At 37.1% G+C, this 18,632-nt stretch overlaps 1 protein-coding gene across 1 annotated transcript; it reads right to left on the bottom strand.

Moving 5' to 3' along the window:
- Positions 1-1,095: 1,095 nt before the first annotated feature.
- On the bottom strand, positions 1,096-15,948 carry LOC113676711 (transmembrane protein 214-B). The gene is made up of 20 exons (XM_027193403.2): positions 15,606-15,948; positions 14,881-15,137; positions 14,031-14,096; positions 12,669-12,756; positions 11,473-11,604; positions 11,076-11,158; positions 10,827-10,932; positions 9,906-9,987; positions 9,212-9,319; positions 8,691-8,730; positions 8,253-8,354; positions 7,944-8,035; positions 7,561-7,606; positions 6,960-7,040; positions 6,258-6,290; positions 3,616-3,742; positions 3,100-3,196; positions 2,606-2,774; positions 1,812-2,173; positions 1,096-1,437 (listed from the first exon to the last, which is right to left on the bottom strand). Exons 1-20 carry the CDS (start codon positions 15,760-15,762, stop codon positions 1,368-1,370), a joined length of 2,298 nt encoding a protein of 765 aa, XP_027049204.2. The 5' UTR covers positions 15,763-15,948; the 3' UTR covers positions 1,096-1,367.
- Positions 15,949-18,632: the final 2,684 nt, after the last annotated feature.

Raw genomic sequence — 18,632 nt, 5'->3', positions numbered from 1 at the left:
GCAATTATGAATTAAAGCTTCCAGAATCTATGGCTTTGAAGCTTCAAGAATGTTGTAGACTTGTTTTAAAATTGTACAAAAGGACTCAGATACCAGGCAGTAGAATCATTATTGCTGTTATGACTTGCTGTCTGCAGATAACAATTTTCTTGAGAATTAAGTCTTTGAGAACTCTAAAGAGCTAATTTGGTGCATGTCCCATGGAATTAATTCTAAGTGACTGACATAAAACAGACATTTCAGTAGTGACACCAAGCGTATGCTGTAAGTTTGAAACAATAGTGGAATCACGCCAGACTACAGTAGATTACACTGTCCATGTGTCGTTCCCTTGTATCCACAATCTTGCGGCCTATCGTTCAGTGAGTTGGATTTTGAGGGGTATATATGAGGAAGAGTAAAGTTTCTGTTGATTAACTCATATAGTTACACGTCGCGCACCGCCGTATAAATTTATCACGACGTTTTTGCATGTTTTGTCTTTGTTTTCATCAATCGTCCCTTTAAGTGCTGTCCAACGACACAAAATTGAAGATTAAATGATTCACTGTTCCTCTCTTACTGCACCACTTTCACGGTAGAATCAAGAAATGCTGAACGTTAAATTCACGTCATACAACCTCTACTTGTAAATTTGAAAAGTAATAAACTTGTTTTAAATTTCTTGTGACACAACTTACACATCTTAATTGCGGTCTCGGCGGAAGCAGAGCGAACAACTTTTAGGATATATTGATATTCTGAAATAAAACGCTTATGAGTTTCAATCACTCGTGAAGACTAGGAGCTGGAAGTGTAATCAACTATGGGAAAGTTTCAACATTCCATCGACTCCTTCTCCTTTCTTTCCCAGTTTTTATTGGTTTGCCGCGCCAGAACCTTTGAATCCATATCTTCGGTTTTCTTTCAATTAAAGAGGGTGTTACCACTTATCTGCGCTATATCCGGTTTACATTCTTACCCGAATTAATACTTATCATTTTTTGCATCCAATTCTTTAAAACTGTTCTTGAAATCAACTTTAAATCGTTGTCTTATTACCACGCTCACTAGAAGTGATAATTTCAGCTGCTTGGTGATAAAACGAGTCAGAAATTCAGAAACAATACTGTGCGTGTGATTTATTTCAAAGTCCTTACCCTTATAGAGATACCGATATCGTGTGAGACGTGTTGTATTGAACAAAATTCTTTCACTGATAAGGCAAAATTTTCCTTTACAAAGTCCAGCAGCAACAAGGAGAGAGGTTCTGTTCAGCTTTCACGCAAGCGCAGTACTGCATGCCTTTTATTGGCTTTCTGGTCAGTGCCTTTGCGATTTCCAAGTTGCTTTGTTCTACACGCGTTAATTTTCGGCACTGAATTGGTTCACTTCGGTACGTGTTCTGAATACCCAGTCGAGGATGACTTCTGATTTACTGTGTCCTCAACCTCAGCGCTATAGAGAGAGTTAGATAATGACCTTTCATTTAAATTTTTCCAAAACTGAATAACTGCTTTGAGATAGAACAAATTTTACAACGTTACGAAAAGCTCTCTTCTATCATGGCTGTAACCGATCAACTAATGACGCGTTTTCATCTAATTTAGAGAAACTCCGAACAACGTCAACAGCGATTAGCTAAACACAGTTTGCGGCTCTCTGAAAGCTTCCCAGTTTACAGGCTATGCAATATTAAAAAAAAAGGGAAGTTGCATGGCTTCATGATGTTTACCTGTACTTCGCAACAGCTGTATATTTTCGGTCCACTCTATAGCTACTTAGAAAACTACTTTTGCTAACAGTTCAAGTGAATAAAAGCACAAACCTACCTTCCAGCGACATTTTGAACCCATTCCACAACACTTTGTATAAGATTGACAGCTAGGTTGATCGCTATGACAACGTACTCCTGAATGACAGCTAACACATCTGGTAACTTCTCCACAATCTTTTCGCCAAGTTTTGCAAACCAAGTCGCGACAGAGGAAAAGAAATCTGGAGCGAGTTCGTAAATCTTGTGCGCTAAGTTAATTGCAAGTTCCTGCACCTTGGCGAGTAGGACTGGGACGTGTTCTGATAAGAAATCCCAGATTTTTATCAGGTATTTGTGAACCACAGGCCACCAAGTGTCCCAGAAGTGCTTTAGGTGATCGCGAACTATACCCAGATAAACTGGACCTTCCGTTTCAATCTGCACAAAAAACAAGGAAAGAAAAAGGACAAAAACACAAAAATTTTAGTTCATAATGCAGAATGACAACAAGCGCTACCATTTTTAGACAAATGCTTAAAATAAAAATTATTCATACTTTGGCGTTGTACAAAATCCTAGAATCTCATTGGCTAACGTGTGTGATAAAGGGGAAAAACGCACAATATTCATTCAATACTTATTTCCCTCCACTTCCTCTGGATTTTATAAACTTGAAAGAACAGTTATTATTTTGACTTTACTTTAAATGAAAGACTGGTGGTGAAAAAAGATAACTTGGTTATACTTGCGCCAGTCTAAAACTAAATAATTCAGTTCAATTATTTGCTGGTTTACATTTTTCTTCCGTAGCTCGAGACAGTAACAAGGATTATGTTGGCTGGCACCCACCGAACACCTTATTTGTCTCACCTTTTCTAAAAGCTGTGGTATTTTAACGTTTAGATAATCTCTAGCTGGTTTGGTTGTTTCTGCTATAAATGCTCCGATAATGGTCAATTTTTCCCAAACAAATGCAGCAGCTGGATCTGCGTGTTCTCTAAACTTGCTATAGTATGTGGGATAGTTCGTTTGAACCCAACTAAAAAAAAATCAGACACAGTAAATAGAAAGTTTGAACATTACTCTATTCCAACTTTAGTGCGCAAATTACAACCTTTATAATCAGAATGGCAAGTCAGAACAAAGAAAAATATTGCAAGGAGCCAATGAGAACTTAGTTTGGCATCTAATTGGTCTAGCAAATGGTGCGAGTTTTTCTGGACCAATCACAGAGCAAAAGCAATGCAATCCCGGATTAAATTCGAACCTGATTTAAAACTTGCTCTCACTTTACAAGTGAGTAACAGACGGACCAAAAGATTATCAGTAATAGCAGGTACAACACACTAAATCGACAGCTGTACCTGTTCACCACATCAATTCCCTTCTTTGCATGTCCGTATCCTGAAACAGCAGCCTGCTCTAAACCATAATCTCTTGCGATCCGGGCCGTTCTACTCGCTTCGTACATGAAAAGATAAAAGAGATCAACAACTTTCAAATTCATAATTGAGTTAACATATACAGCCTCTTCTAAAAAGGACATATACTGCCCATGGAAGGATGGATTATAGGCAAATGGTAAGTACTAAACATGGTCAATACCGGTCAAATCATCAGACAAACGACTGTCAGTAGTCATTCCTGTTTGGGCATTTGTATCAGCGGATGCCGCATAAATTCGCAGTTATACAAATGGTTGTATTTTTGTTTGCAAAACTTCTTTTGCTGAGCTGAAACAACACCTAGCTAGACCAAAGGGTGCCTTTTAAGACACTGTTATAAATTTGCTGTGGTGGTCTTTATTTGAAGCTCTTATCTTGAGGAAGAATATCGCCAGGGAAAGCAAAATAAGGGAAATCACAGTAAGCATTAGTTACCTTGGTAACCTTTGTGTTTGTAAACGTCAATGGAAATCACTGCGACTAATAACAACAAAACAAGTTTGAAGAGTTTTCCGCACGAAAAGAAGGACTTTTTCTTGGTCTTCTTCTTCTCCTTTATGGCCTAAATAGACAAAGGACAAGTAGTAAGAGACTAATGCCTCGCCTCCATGCGGTGCACCTTTTCACGAACGAACGCGCGACCATCACTTAACATCCAAAATTTTCTGGCTTTGTAGGATACCGTGTTTTCGCGGTGTGGCGCATCTCACGCGCGAACCGCTATAAGGGTTGACAGCCCAGAGAAGGCTTTTTACCAGGGCCTTAAGTGCATGCTGACGTTTGAAAATATATAAGTTGCTGCTGCTGCTAAACCAAATGACGATTGCTCATCAGGACTTCGAAATCTGAGTTCACAAACATTGGACTGACAGTAAATACGTAAATCTAAATTTTGCCTAAAGTCAGTGCAACTCCTCTTTCAAAGAGAAGACCTCGAGAGGACTCACAGGAAAAAGCAGTACATGTTTTAAATTTTGGCGAAAACTAACATGACAGACATCAAAGTTCGCCTTGAACATGTGAACCACATGAATAAGCCTCCTTTACGCTTATAAAATGCAGGCACGTTCGAAACTAGTGTTCGACACAATGCTGATTTCAACCATTTCCTAGAAAAAAATACTTATGCAACATTTATTCGATGAAACTTGAGTGACTAATTGAAATAAAGCCTATTATTTCACTACAAGCTACATTATTGTTTCATGCAAGGAGAGTTGTGAATTTAACTGCTTCTAAAATAATTAACGATTGTCACATAAGCCTTTTTTTTAAATTAAATTTGCGGAGGACAAAACTATGTGATGTAGGGATTTCCTATTACTTCGTCTTTTTTTTTTTCATTCACTGCTTCAATAAAAGTTAGATTTCCCTAAAAACTAAGTTTTATGTACGTTAGCAGGTGGGAAAACCTGCACAGGTTGTTACTGGGCGAGGCAGAGTAATTTTAATCGATAAACATCTGTCGGCAAATTCTCATCCTAGATATGCTGAGTGATGGTATAAATCCGTCATTTCTGGATTGAAAGCGTAAATATCATGAAAGTAGGATAGAAAATAGGAAGAGAAAAGAAGTGAAATGATAATGATCAGTTCGTCATCACTAGGTCCTAATGGACAAACATAACCTAAGAGTTGCAAGGTGGGAAACTGTCAACATGGGATTCATATATGGCCTAGCCCACCAGCGAATTCTTTGTAACTCAGTTTGATGAATATCAGACCGTGAAATTGGAAGCTCTTAAACTCAAATCCTCATTCATATTTCTTTTTTCCTTAGCTCGTGACAAGATGTTTGACATCTATCTTCTCTACGATTGAGTTAAAAAATCTACCATCAGTGACTTAACACTGGTCATAAAACATTAACAATTTAACCAAACAATAATTACTAACTAAATATAAGCCAAAATATTCTCGTTGTTAAAATCTGAAATGGAAACCTCCTCCTCCAGTACTTAACGACTGAAAGGTCTAGTAGAACCAAAGACGCATAATAAAATTCAAGAACAACTCACCGCTTTGTCTATTTCAGTCATTATTGCGAACAAAACTTGAACAGTTCAGTCCCGTAATAGCCAATCACTCCTAGTTGTACTATAAAAACCTGTCAACGGCCCAGTTACAGAAATTTGGCGGAAGAACAAGAAGATTCAGGGAAAACTCAGAGCAGCAAAACTAATCGACCTGCTAACTGCATGAGAATCATACACAATACACTATCACGTGAACATCACACTACATGAGCGCAACGACCAATCAGAGAACACTATGGGCTAGTGGACTGTGATGCAGCAAAACTAACCCATTAACCCAATCACTCTGACGAAGGGCTGACGCTCGAAACGTCAGCCTTTAAACTCTTTACGGCGGCCTATTTACGTTTTCAACTCAGTTGATAACACTAAATTACCCTGTTATACTCTCTCACCGACGCAGTACCACAGTTTCTTTGGAAACTAACCCCCTTTAACCCACCAGCTTGCTGCATGAGAATCATACCCAAATTACCACGTGAACATCACGTTACATGAATACGTCAACCAATCACAGAACACTACCTGACCATTGTGATTAACATGACTACTAAGAAAAGCGTTGACATAAACAACGTTCCTCAACTGATCCTAGAAAACGAACTGACACATAAGAAAGACAGGGCGCTTCTGTTATGACGAAGTTTAGGGTGGATTTCGGTCGAATTACGGAGTCGAATATAAACAAATCTCTTTCTCTTTAAGGCTATCAAAATGTTCAAATTTAACGTAGGTAAAATTGGGGTTCTAAATAAACCACACAAACGACCCAAACTGGACGTTTTCCTACGCTCTGAGGTGCGAATTGCTACAAAGAACAGTTTGAAAACTCCCTCAACAAGTTCACCTTGTGGGAGATCTGTTGCCTTTAGTTATGAGAAGCACACTAAGCTTATCCAGGCGATTCAAAAGACATACGATATAAGTTATTTTTTTCGTCCACACGACGATGGATACCTGTCTAAACCCTGGCTAGAAAATTCATCTGTTGATTAATTTGCTAATTCATTCATTTTTTAAGAAAATGAGGTATTCTCCTACCTCACAAGCTTTCACACAGCTGTCCAGACCAGGCTGTTAACCAATAAAATACAGACAGTCTATATGTTAGTTATCAATAATTCAGCGAATTCAAAACAACCGGTAACAAAGACAAGATAAGATCCTGGCTATACGCCCCACCCCCTTCCCACCGACGGAGACTGGAGGAAAAATCCCTATAAAAAGAATATTCACAGAACTATTAGAAAAAGAGGAGAGCGGAGCAGAGCAATCATTTCTTGCAGCCTAATCAAGTGCTGTCGGAGAAAATTCGTCTGATGAAGCTGTGCGGACGGCCACCCAGAAAATTCATTGAAAAATACAAATCGATTCACTTTTTTCGTTTAAAATAAATCAATGTAAGGACGAATGCCGTATAAATCCCTAACGAAGCCAAGAAGAAGTTAGAGAATTCTCTAAAAAAATACTGACTTTCAAATTTAGGCGAGTTTTAAAAAAATAAGTAGTAAAAAACCTTAGCCCAGTGGTTAGCAGGCCGGACTCCGGGTCAAACAGTAGGGATTCGAGGCCTGGTCGAGTGATTGTGTTGTTGCCTTACACTTAAATCTCACAGTGCCTCTCCCACCCAGGCGTATAAATGGTTCCAACAAACTGTACTTACGTTAGACCAGTATCCCCTTGAGGAGGGTATTATTAGGCAAACTGAGCTCAGAAGACTGAATTTATTACATAAGAACTCACCTTGGTTTTGTTATTTTCCAGAAGTGGTCGGTTCTTTGCTTGGAATACGTCCACAGTGGCGAACAGCTTGCTTTGAAGACTCTGTACAATGATAAACAAAAAATATGATTTGTAAGTTAAACTTTTACTATTTGCTAGGATAAACCAAACACGAAGCGGAAGAGGGACACCTCCGAGCTGATTTTCTCAGCGGATGAATAGGTGGTCAAGTTTGAACAACAGATTAGCAAAAAAAGTTTCGTATCAACCAGTCATTGACTAAATCTGTGGGATTTGAGGTTGAACGAATTTAGAAGCAACCGTAAATCGTCGCGAATCGCGGGTCACACTTAGGCTTGACTACAAGGTTGGACCAGTAAGTGATGCATTTGCTGTGATCAGCTAGACTGAACACATGTCACTGATTTCCTAGTTTTTGGCCTCAGTTGCACAAAATATGTTTAAATCGCTACGTTTTGTGCCAAGAAGTTAACTTTGTACAAGGAAAAGCTTTTGGATCCGTCTAAGAATAGGACAATCGATATTCACCAATATCTAGTCTAATTTTATCTCCCCCACACTTGCACACTTTTTTTTCAGTGTAGTGCGGAAATCAACTTACCGTACTTTGGGAATTCCAAGTATTTATCAAATGATTTAGAAACAGACTGAAATGCAACAAAAACAGATCAAGTTGAAGCACATATTTTAGAGAACAGTTTAAGGAGCTAACAAAATCGGTTTGAACGATACAATCATTTCGACTCTACATAGTACAGTTTCGACCTAAAAAAAAAGAGTGAAAGTCATCTTTATAGAAAAATCACTGTTATGACTGTGCACCCAACCCTCTTATCACTGGTTACTAGTTACATTTACAGATCGGTCAGAACAAGTAGAGAAGCGAACATTGATTTAATACTATCTTATAAAATACGGCACGACTGAAAACCAAGACTAAAAAACAACCCTAAAATTCTTAATTTATTGTGGAATTTATCATACCCTGATTGCTGTAAGGTCGCTAGATAGCTGCTTTTCCATTTTGTAAAGCAATCCTGATCTTTTTCTAAGCACATCACGAGACAGCTCAGAACCTGCATCACAGAATGAAATAATAGTGAACGTTTTAAATTACTACATATCCATTCGGGGAGACAACAAATCAGCGATGTATTTACCAGCAATATGATAGGTCTATTCAATGGAATTTCAAAACTCTGGACCACATGAAATCTATTTGCTTTAAGAAAACAAAAACTGGTGATACAACGACGAGAAACACCCCCAGGACCAAACCTAATTTGCACCTACCTCTATTTGGTATTCTAATGGAAGTTCACTGTCCAGACGGCTTAGCAAAGTGCCAAAGTACAATCTGCTGACTGGTCTTGTTTCTGAACCTAGAGAAAGCCTCTGAGATAAAATAAAAAACATGGTAAATTTAAAAAAAGGCCATTTTACTTTCAGACTACTTCTGCCTACTGCATTTTGCCCAAAACATATAAATTGTCATTCACTTTTCAAATACATTATTGATTGCATTTTCTCAGCTAAAGTTTTCAAAATTTGGTGTTATAAATTACATAAATAGTTTCATATTGAGTGTGTTTTCACTTTAAGCCACCATTGTGTAGAGGGTTCTGATAGATAGCAGATAAAAAAGTTTATGGGCTACTTATGAAATACTTTATTTATTACATGGCATGTATCTCAAGATCCTCATTGCCATGTCCACAAACAGTAACATACCTTTATTTTGGGGTAAAGAGACAACAGCTTTCGCTGCAAGCTACAGAAAACAAACAAAAGAAAACTCTGCGTCTTAACCTTCTCTGACCAAGTTTAATGAATCATGATATAATAATCGAACACTCCTGGGTTCAACCTCAAGTTTCTGAATATTCATGTTAAAATGACTCCTTTATGAAACCTCCAAAGACAAGAAAAACCAATTATCCTACCTAAGGATTAAACAATGGCTGGACAAGTCACAATAATTTAGTGTCATATTAACCAATGTGCTATCATAAATAATTTTCTTAATTCTCCATGGCTGTTTGCTTGACAGTCTACTAATCAAACTTTATTGTTAAAGAGAAGTCAAATGTCAATCACTACTGGAAAAGTAAAGGGTTTGGTTGACAAATGTCAAGGCAACAACTCTCTAAATACATTTAATAATACTTTATTAAATCCTGGTAAAAAAGTGTATGTAGTGCCTAAGCATATATGTTTGCCACAAGTTATGACTTAGCAAAAAGGCAATGTACCTTGTGTTACCAGCCAGAGGAGAGGCAGGAGAAAATGCCACCTCCATTACTGTGAAAAATTCCTTTGGCTCAACAAGGGCCCCTTGGTTACCAACAGGTTTGCATGTACTGAAAAACAACCACACAACACTGATTATATAAACTTATATTTCATTCTGCAAACAAATACGGGCTGATTGTGCCTTATCAGCTAATATTATCTCCAAGCATTTCCCAACCCAGCCATAGCATTGTGACAGAAAGAACAAACAAGAATAACAGGAAACCCACACCCTACTGTTTGCAAAGAGTGAGAGGGTTCTTCAATGTCCCCTGAGCACCATGTGGCATTGAAGCAGGGGAGGAAGACAAGGCCCACCAGCTATAAGCTTCTTCGGAAAAGAGATATTTTGGCAGAAATCACCTTTTAGAGACTGGTTTCAAGAACAACAGGCACAAAACTTGCTGCATTGTGTTACCTGGCCTTTACAGTCCTTATCTCATAAAACTATTACCCATTTACAAACGATATTGCCAAAGCAGCACATTCTTCCCAATCATTTCAAGACCATTTGTGTTCATCAAGCCTGGGGGCTTGCACCCTGACCCTCTGCCAAAGCAGTCTATCCCTTTCCTAAGTGAACCAAGCAAACACCCCCCACTTTTACCTTAACTGCAAAATAAGGTACTAATCAATGGTACCAAATATCATTACCTGAGGAGATATTCCAAGTAAGAAACAGAATATTTTGTCAGATGTTTCACATTTAACTGAGGTAACATGACTTCCATCCACACTGCAACAAACACAAAAAAAACCTGAATCATTACTCAGAGTATAAAAAATTGCCAGTGTTTAATGCCTGTTACTTATTTTAGACGGCTTAATCAGCATTGGCAGGTACCTGGTGGCCCTTCATCCTTCAAATATCATACTCTGTGTGAAAAAAAAAAACTCTCCAGAATATGAAAACATTATTGTCATTGGATTGCTGGATGAAGAGTTTCAGAAAAAACTTCCACGAACAACTTCCTATATGTAATTTTCTTGTCTTTTAAAAATCAAATTCACAGATTCATTGTATGATGCGTGTACTGTAACTCTACAGCAAATGTCACCTAGGAACACCCATCCCTTCTGGTTGTGAATTTATGTACAGAGCTATCACAATGATTTACATGAAAAATGATTTAAGTTTATTGGCATCAAATAAAAACATATATCAAGGATCAAACCAGATTTCCGAAGACTTCATGTTCTTACACAAGAAGTGAAATCTTCTGAATGCCTTATGATTTCAGGCAAAGAGTTATGCATGCCACTGATTGTTGAACTGATGAAGCCTGATACATGTACATTGAAAAATAGCTGTAATTTCAGTGTTTACTGATACCCTCACAGTGGTTATCAAACACCAAAATTACAGCCATGAAGAAAACTACAATCACATTCCCAAGATCACACAACACATGATCCACAACTTGCCCACCCAAGCTAATAATAAAATCTAAGAATCATTTAATATAAGCAAAAGAGCATAGAATTTGAAAACCCTCATTTCTTTCTTTGTTATTTTGTGGTAAGCTTCTCCCTTACATAAACCTTCACCCTGTCACAGGCTGATGGGTTACAAACCTGTTAAACCCTGAGCTAAGTCCTTTTCTGGCAACTGTCCAACACACCACATCAATGTTAATGCCTCGCGTGTACGAGTCCTCCGTTGCATGAGCATCTCTTGCACCTGTGCACAACAAAAATTCCAAACATTATTTATTCATCTGGAGGCAGGAACATGTAAAGTACAGGTCAACAGAAACACATGGGAGACCATTACAAAGGTTCCAGACCTGTTAAAAGGGAATTTAGTACACATGTACCTCTTACCTCTTTTAATTCTTCCAAAGTGATCTGTGGCTGATGGTGTACAATGAACTGCAGCATAATTTGGTCACCATAGGCAGAATAACCTACCATGAAGATCATAAAGTAGCAATTCAAAGTCATCTTGCATAGAAAAATCAAAAATACAAATTTTCCCTCAGCTGGTAGATAAGAGAAGGCACTTTTTTTTTACAACTTTCATTGGAAAAAACCTTCCTAAATTGCAAAGCACTGTAAAAATATGAAACCAATGTTGCTGATCTGTTTTTGCAAAATCATAGTCATGGGAGAGATATGCATGAAAAGCAGTTAGAATACGTCCAAAATGATTTTTTAAGGTTAGCAGGAATAGTAAGAAAATTTTACTGAAAGGGTGTTCATGTTGTGCAAGTTACAATACCTTTACTGAGGTCTTGCACCATGTTTTCAACCGACCGCTGATACACAAGTTTCAAGGTTGGCTTCGTACATTTCTTCATGAGGTTGAGGAAAAATTTCTTGAGTGCAGATGACATTATGCACATTGGATAGTCTGTTATGTAAATAATCACAGAGTCAAAATGAAACAATGTCAGGTGCTCAACCTGATCCAGTGTAAATTATTAAGAGAGGGTTTATTTTCATTTCAGGGGGATACACAAATAGCCTCTTGATTCCGGTGTCAAGGAGACCTACAATGTCTTGTATCATGTTCAATTTCAGGCCTTTCATTTGACCCCTGATCCATCCAGGTGATCACTGCATGATATCATATGATTGCATTTTCATGAGTTCTTTAATAGCAGAGCTCGCAGAGCTTGCAGAGCATAGCCCCATAATTATACAAAATAGTAGCAACCCATCAAGCTGAAAAAATTTGGATGTATGACCGTATGACTGTACAGGGTGCTACTTTTAACATGCGTGGTTAACTGTACTGCGGGCACACCAATGCCACAGCTTTGTTCAGTAGTCCAGTGGTCAGTGCACTGGGCTCTGTGTCGGATGACCCAGGTTCTAGTCCTGGCTGGGGCAAGGCGTTGTGCCCTTGAGACATGCAGGAAAAAAAATGCAAGCTCCGCTTTTAGGCTCAGCTAAATCTATATATTACTGTTTCCTACACATTGAAAATTGTGCTGCAGCCTTTTTGTTTCAAATGAAAGTTTTCAAATACTCCTTCAATTCAACATTTGACATGTTTCACAGCTCAGAGTATAAACTTGTGTAAATCTGATTGCTTAAACCACAATGTCTTGGTAGTGAAAGGCTTTCCATGATATTGTGAACATTTAGATAATTCTGAAAAAATTGTTTTAATTAAGTTAGGTAAATTGCTGAGCTCCCCCAGCAATTAGGACTTGCTGACACTTGAAAAATCTCCCTTCCAGGGCATGAGCATTATTTTCCATGCCCTTCCAGATATTGAAAACCAGTTTGTACATGACAACACTCTTCCAAGATGTACCATCCTTGAACAGTATGTGACTTGTGGACCATGATTGGTCACACAATCAACAACTAAATTTTGTTCAACTAGCCACAATTTCTAGTGCTCATAAAACCAGAGTATAAGACTTTTTGAAACAGTTATCACTGTGGTCTTAACTTTGTACAAACCTGCTGGTTTGCCTTCAAATGTTGGGTCTTTCTGTGGAACACCTTTCAGCTTAAGCTGAAGATGTGCACCAATGTCAGTCAACCAAATCTGCATAAGGAAAACAGAAACAGGTAAGGATTGAAAACACTGCAACAGTACAGGGAAAAAAAAATTAAGTTACAAGTCTGCATTAGTATTTGGAAGGAATCTGTTTCTGAAGATGAAAAGTTAATTTCTATGTAATCAGTTTACAAATGTCAGCTCAGACAGTTTCTATAACCTGTGCATAAAGTCCATCACATGCCAACCTAATTTTTTCAGGTCCTGTCTCAACAATAGGAAAAGGCCTTATTCAAATTCAGTTCTGTAACATGGTTTCTCTTCCTTACATCTGTATAATATAAATCTGAAAGCTATATTATGGGATTTATTGTTTGTACAGTATATTTTTGTGTCCCTCAACTCCTAGAGGTGATTGAGTTGAACTTATTTGTTTGTCTTGTGGACAAGTTAACAGGTAATGAGCTATCTTTTGATTGTAAAAAAATATCTTAGCCAATTTACAAAAAGGGACATGTCTAGCAGCTAAATTTTAAAGGTAATACAGTGGAACCTCGAATTAACAAAATGCCAAGGGATTGGGGAAATTAGTTCATTATAATGAGGGTTCATTACACAAAAACCTTGATTTAAGGAATTTACAAAAAGACAATTATACAATTTGCTATAGCGAGGGATGGATAATAGTTGCTGTTTTCTTTTTCTTTTGTTTTTTTTTTCTTTGTAGTGTGATGTCGTACTACCGAGCAATATGGGATAGGAACAATTACTTTAAGTAACATTTGTGCTTTAATGTCTATATGAAGCTACAGTACATTGTACAGGTCTGTATATAGCTACAGCACCTTGTTTTTAAAGCACAGAGGACAAATTTTAGTGGAAGTCACTGGCAAATGGAGAAACAATGTCATTGAACCAGAAATTCCTGCCTTTTATGCCATTTACCACAAAAAGCCTTCAAAAATAAAGAAGTTAATACACCTAAGAAGAGAGAAAGAGGATAAAGCAGATCTGTGGATATGTTGATAGTGTCAGTGTCAGCATTGATAATAAGCTTTTGAACACAAAGTTGTTCTATTGTTACAGGATTAAAGGATTTTGATTCTTATTGGTCTGTTTTGCATTTTTCTTTTGTCAGGTGTTGACATTTGTTTGTTATATTGGGGTATGTTATACATTTGGGCTTCTGGATTTGTTTGTTATAACCAGGATTTTGTTATACCATGGACTTCATTACATGGATGTTTGTTAGAGCGAGGTTCCACTGTAGTCAGATCTTGGGAGAAAATGGTTGGTCTACTCTCTACTCTCTCTTTACTTACTGATGGATTGTTTGGAAATGATGATTCCAAGTTTGTTAGGATTGCTGTGAGCTCATCAACATCCACCTCAAATAGGTGAGATAAATAAAAACAATGAATAACCAGATAATAATAGTGTTTGTACCATTGTCAGCCTAAACAATAAGATCATCATTCAAATAGTCTTTACAAATACCAGTATATAATATATAGAGAAATTAGAACCTGGAGATATTTGACTTAAACAGGAGAGCATTCAGTTCTAACCCACCATGCATATGATATAAAGTATTTAATCTGTTTAAGGCTTTTTTTCTACAAGTTTCATCCTTTTAATAAAATAGAGGTCTGCTGTCTAAACCTCTTCAACAAATCTGTGTTTTGTGCAATAAATATATCTTATTAGACATTTTGGTGTGTAGTGTTGCTGAGTGTTTTGAGAGTTGTGCAATATTTTTACTTACCCTACAGGCTTGTCAAAATACAAACAACAACTAAAAATACTCAGCAATAGTACACACCAAATTGTGTTATTCGTGATCCAATTGTTTTATTTTGTATGCATTTCTTATAAGAAGGGAAAAAAGAAGAGGATAAATAAGTGTAGTATACACAGCCAACTGGTTAAACAGGCTTTTTTCCAATACAAAATAACCACCTCTACAATATTGCTGGCCATTGTACTCTACTTGGTGCAGTTGGGTGATAATTACATTAACACATGTCATGTTGCATATTGTGCTAGATTTTATCCCAACTGCCTGACCCTGAATTAAATGCTATTGTAACTAAACCTTTGGAATTTTGTTGGAAGACTAAGGGTACTAGATACTTGTTGTGTTTACAGAATTTCTATGTAACTCACGAGTACCTTTAACAAAGCCTCTTGGAGTAATTCTTCATCAGTCTTCTGAGGTTTAGTTGATACTGCTTTCTTCTTCCCACCGATAAAACCACCACTAAGTTTCTTTACTTCTGGGGCTTGTTCGGGTACTCTTTCTGCTAGAACTGCTGGCAGCTCTTCATAGACATCAGATGTGTGTTTCACATGTCCATTACCAATATGTGAAGCGTGTGCTTTAGAGCCTTTGAGTGCTTGGTAAATTGTTTTGGATTCTGCCAAGGGATCTGGAAAATTGTAGACAAATAAAATTTGAAAGACTAATTTTTGTATCCAGAAGTACTAATCAAATTACTCTGGCTAGCCGGTTATCATATAGTTATAAGTCATCAAAATTAGTCGACTAGTTGACATTGATTGGTATTGATTGATATCGATTATCATCGATCGTTGATTTCATCTATTGGAAGACACCGTCTGAGGGAACCTTTATAAGGCTGAAGAAACCAAAACCATCTTTTTTCTTTATTAAAAAACGATACAAATAAGCCATTGGTTACTTGGCCAAATGCATCTCTCACACTATTGCTTACACAAAGTTCTTGAAAATTAGCTTTTCGCTTTGTGACTGTCCTCAGATTTAATCTTCGTGAAGTTTTCAACAAGCACAACTTGCATTTGCATACGTGGCGAATTGGCACGCGAAGTTGTTTTCGTTCCGTGAGGCTTTAAGAAAGTCGTCAATTTCTACTCACTGACTATTTCTGCTTTAGGCATATCTGACGCCTTGACTCTGTTCTTCTTGCCTTCATTTGGAGTCCTTTTCTTTCCCCCTTTCCCAACTACCTCCCACTTCTCGTTGGACGCCATCTTGAATTTAAAGTATACTGCAGGGGAATCATGGGAAGACATTGCAACGTGATCCTCGAACAGATGTTAAATTTCCCGCCACTTATTTCCCAATGACATGGACTAGAGTTACAAAATCCGCAAGCTAATTTCAACACAAGGCAAAAAAGGTGCATCGGTGCATTATAAGGAACTTATGAGCAGGTAATCTTCAGTCAGTTTATGTAACCCGTAGCGAAGTCTAATGCAGGTGCATCAATTGTGTTTTAAGTTACGCAAGGGGGGAAGAAAAAATCCAAATAGATTAAATTTTAGTGCTTCAGGGCTGGTATCCATTTCTTGCTTTCAATTTAAAACAAAAACCGACCACGCGCAATTTAAAATGCAGCTTATTGTGGAATTTACATCAGGTTAATCAGTCAAAGACACAAAATATTATGGTGCCCTCAAGCAAAACTTGAAGAATATATCAAATCCGTATTACCTTTACCATTGTAATAAAATCAATGCTACTGACGTTATCGAAACCCGTTGAACAATATTTGTGACATACTCCAAAAAAAGTCGTTTATCTATGAAATTATATCACAACTCCTACATCTCAATCCTTATTTCTGTAAGAACTGGATGAAGAAAGTTATCGCGAATTGACAGAAATAAGAAGACTGAATCTTAAATCTTCCAACTTTTTTGTAACTTCCACCCGATACAGTTCATTTTTATCTCCAGAATAATATGAAGAGAAATTCGGGGATTGATCACTCGATCAGCCGTTAAACATATGTGCAGTAAGTGAGTTACTGAGTTATCACACCAAGGAGAGTCCCCTGCAGCGTTCATGAACCAGATTGAACGACAAATGAGGACTTCCTTCAGTGCATCCATAAATTTTTAGGACTGTACACATCATCTCCAGAACAAGAAATGAATAAATTAACCATAAACATATCATTTCATAATCATCTCGTTCTGACAGACTTCAGTTCTGAACATCATTGAATCCAAGTGCAGTTCTTCACCTGTAACAGGGCATTGCTATTTCACCTGCAGGAAAATTATAGTGGAGTTGTTTATTGGCAAGTGGAAAATGGAACAATTTTCTGAACATCTGTAAGAAATACTTGTTATAGTAGGGCAGAGATATTGGTAAACAAGCGCAAAAGATTTGATTTCGTTTATTGTCAAATACTGAACATTTTAGTATCACAACACTAACAAAGTTCTTCCGCGATACCAAATAGGGACTTCCATATTCACTGGGTGGTTATTCCTCAAATGAAAATTTAATTAATGATTCAATATGGGATTGAAAATTTGAAAGAAATTGATAACAAAACAACAGCTGGTATTCTACTATTTTGCAAATTTGGGAAAATTCTATCAATTCTAATCAATAGGCGATTTTGTCCCAATCCGTGGCAGCCGGGCCACGAAATGGCTCCTGGTCGTCGTCTTACATTTATCACGGCTATGATTGCATGCTATGAATGCACGCACTGTAGGGTCACAAAGAGTTTGAAAATAAAAGCTCTGTGAATTACCAACAATATAAAGATGTTTTCAAAGCGGATCACTTTCCGTCATATTAAAGGAGCCTCTTTATAATGATTCACTTCGTGTTTTTGCGCCGGTTCGCAATGCTATCGTCAAACCAAAGAAAGCCGTAAAATTCAAACATTTAAGATATAAAGATCACGGAGTGACCACTCTGAATGAATTAAAACGAAGATGTATCAGGATGGGAGAGACTAACACAATCTGTAAACAGAACATTTCAACGTTATAAGATTCACAAACCATGGTGTGTAATTCCCCATGGTAAAAGTGCTAAGTTTATCGACGCATTCGTCAATTTACATCTACAGAAAGCAATTTTTCCCTAAACATCCTAGTATTTCTTTCATTGTTTCAAAACAACGTCCATTTTCATAGCATGATTGAATATTTTACAGCTTAAGTGGAAGAAACGGTCGGAAGTGGAGTTGAAATGTCCCTTTTTAAGTTTGACACTTTTTTTATTATTAAACGTTTATTATATATAAAAAATTCATGAAATAATAGAGATAATAGATATTCCGTGAGACAAAATAGAGTCGGCTTAGATCTTTCATTTCACTGCTGTCAAAAAGAAAAAAAAATGAAAAATAAAAAACCAAAATATTTGCATATGGGGCAAAATAAGAAGTTTTTCTTGACGAAAGGTCATCTTTTGGTTGTGGGCGTGTTTACTAAAAGCTTCTACAAAAATTGATATTGTCAGAGAAAATAATTTAAATATGGCAAAAAGGCCTTCATAAAATTGAACAAAAGTGTCCTTTTTTAAAAAAAAAAGATAGTTTTTTTGCGCCTCTATGGACGCGGCTACAGAAACGTGGTTAGGTTAGTCTCCGAGAGATTCAACTCAAAGGCAGGAGGAAATAGTTTCGATGATGGTTTTGCTTACTTGAGTCAATCCAAATTTTTTGTTACAGAAAACAAACGATAAATCGCTGTTATATTCAAACAGTTTTAAAGAATTTTAAGGTTTAAGATGAGATTTACGAGAATCGGAGTCCGTAAATTAAAATCTCGTATTAATCAGGTCGACCAAGAGCTACCGCCACGTTATTATTTCATTTAAGCTTTTACTTTTCGCAGCAGTCCTTTCTCGTCTGGAAATGTAGTCAAAACGTCTTAATTGATCGTTTAATTACTATCTATATTTAAGAATTGCTGTGCCCGTTTGCGCTGTGAGATTTCACTTTCTTCCTACGTGGCAAAGTGTTATCTTGTTTAATAGTCCTCCTTGACTTTTGGAGCCGATGGACTTGCGAACTGAAACAATGTTTTTTTAATATCAGCAATGCAAAATTCTAACGAAAATAACCTGTAAAACTTTCAAAGAAAAATTGGAAACTTTCTCTTTCTAACTATTTAAGACACAGATTTAATAT

This window comes from Pocillopora damicornis, chromosome 12 (genome assembly GCF_964200805.1).
Source record: "Pocillopora damicornis chromosome 12, jaPocDami1.2, whole genome shotgun sequence".
Taxonomy (NCBI): Eukaryota; Metazoa; Cnidaria; class Anthozoa; order Scleractinia; family Pocilloporidae; genus Pocillopora; species Pocillopora damicornis.
This window is presented reverse-complemented; position numbering and strand designations above follow the sequence as displayed.

Coding starts and splice junctions, on each gene's coding strand:
- LOC113676711 (XM_027193403.2), bottom strand. CDS start 15,762: ATGTCTTCCCATGATTCCCCTGCAGTATACTTTAAATTCAAGATGGCG. Junction 8,731..9,211: donor CCTCTGGCTGGTAACACAAG/GTACATTGCCTT, acceptor TGTTTTCTGTAG/CTTGCAGCGAAAGCTGTTGT. Junction 2,775..3,099: donor GGAATTGATGTGGTGAACAG/GTACAGCTGTCG, acceptor ATTTTTTTTTAG/TTGGGTTCAAACGAACTATC.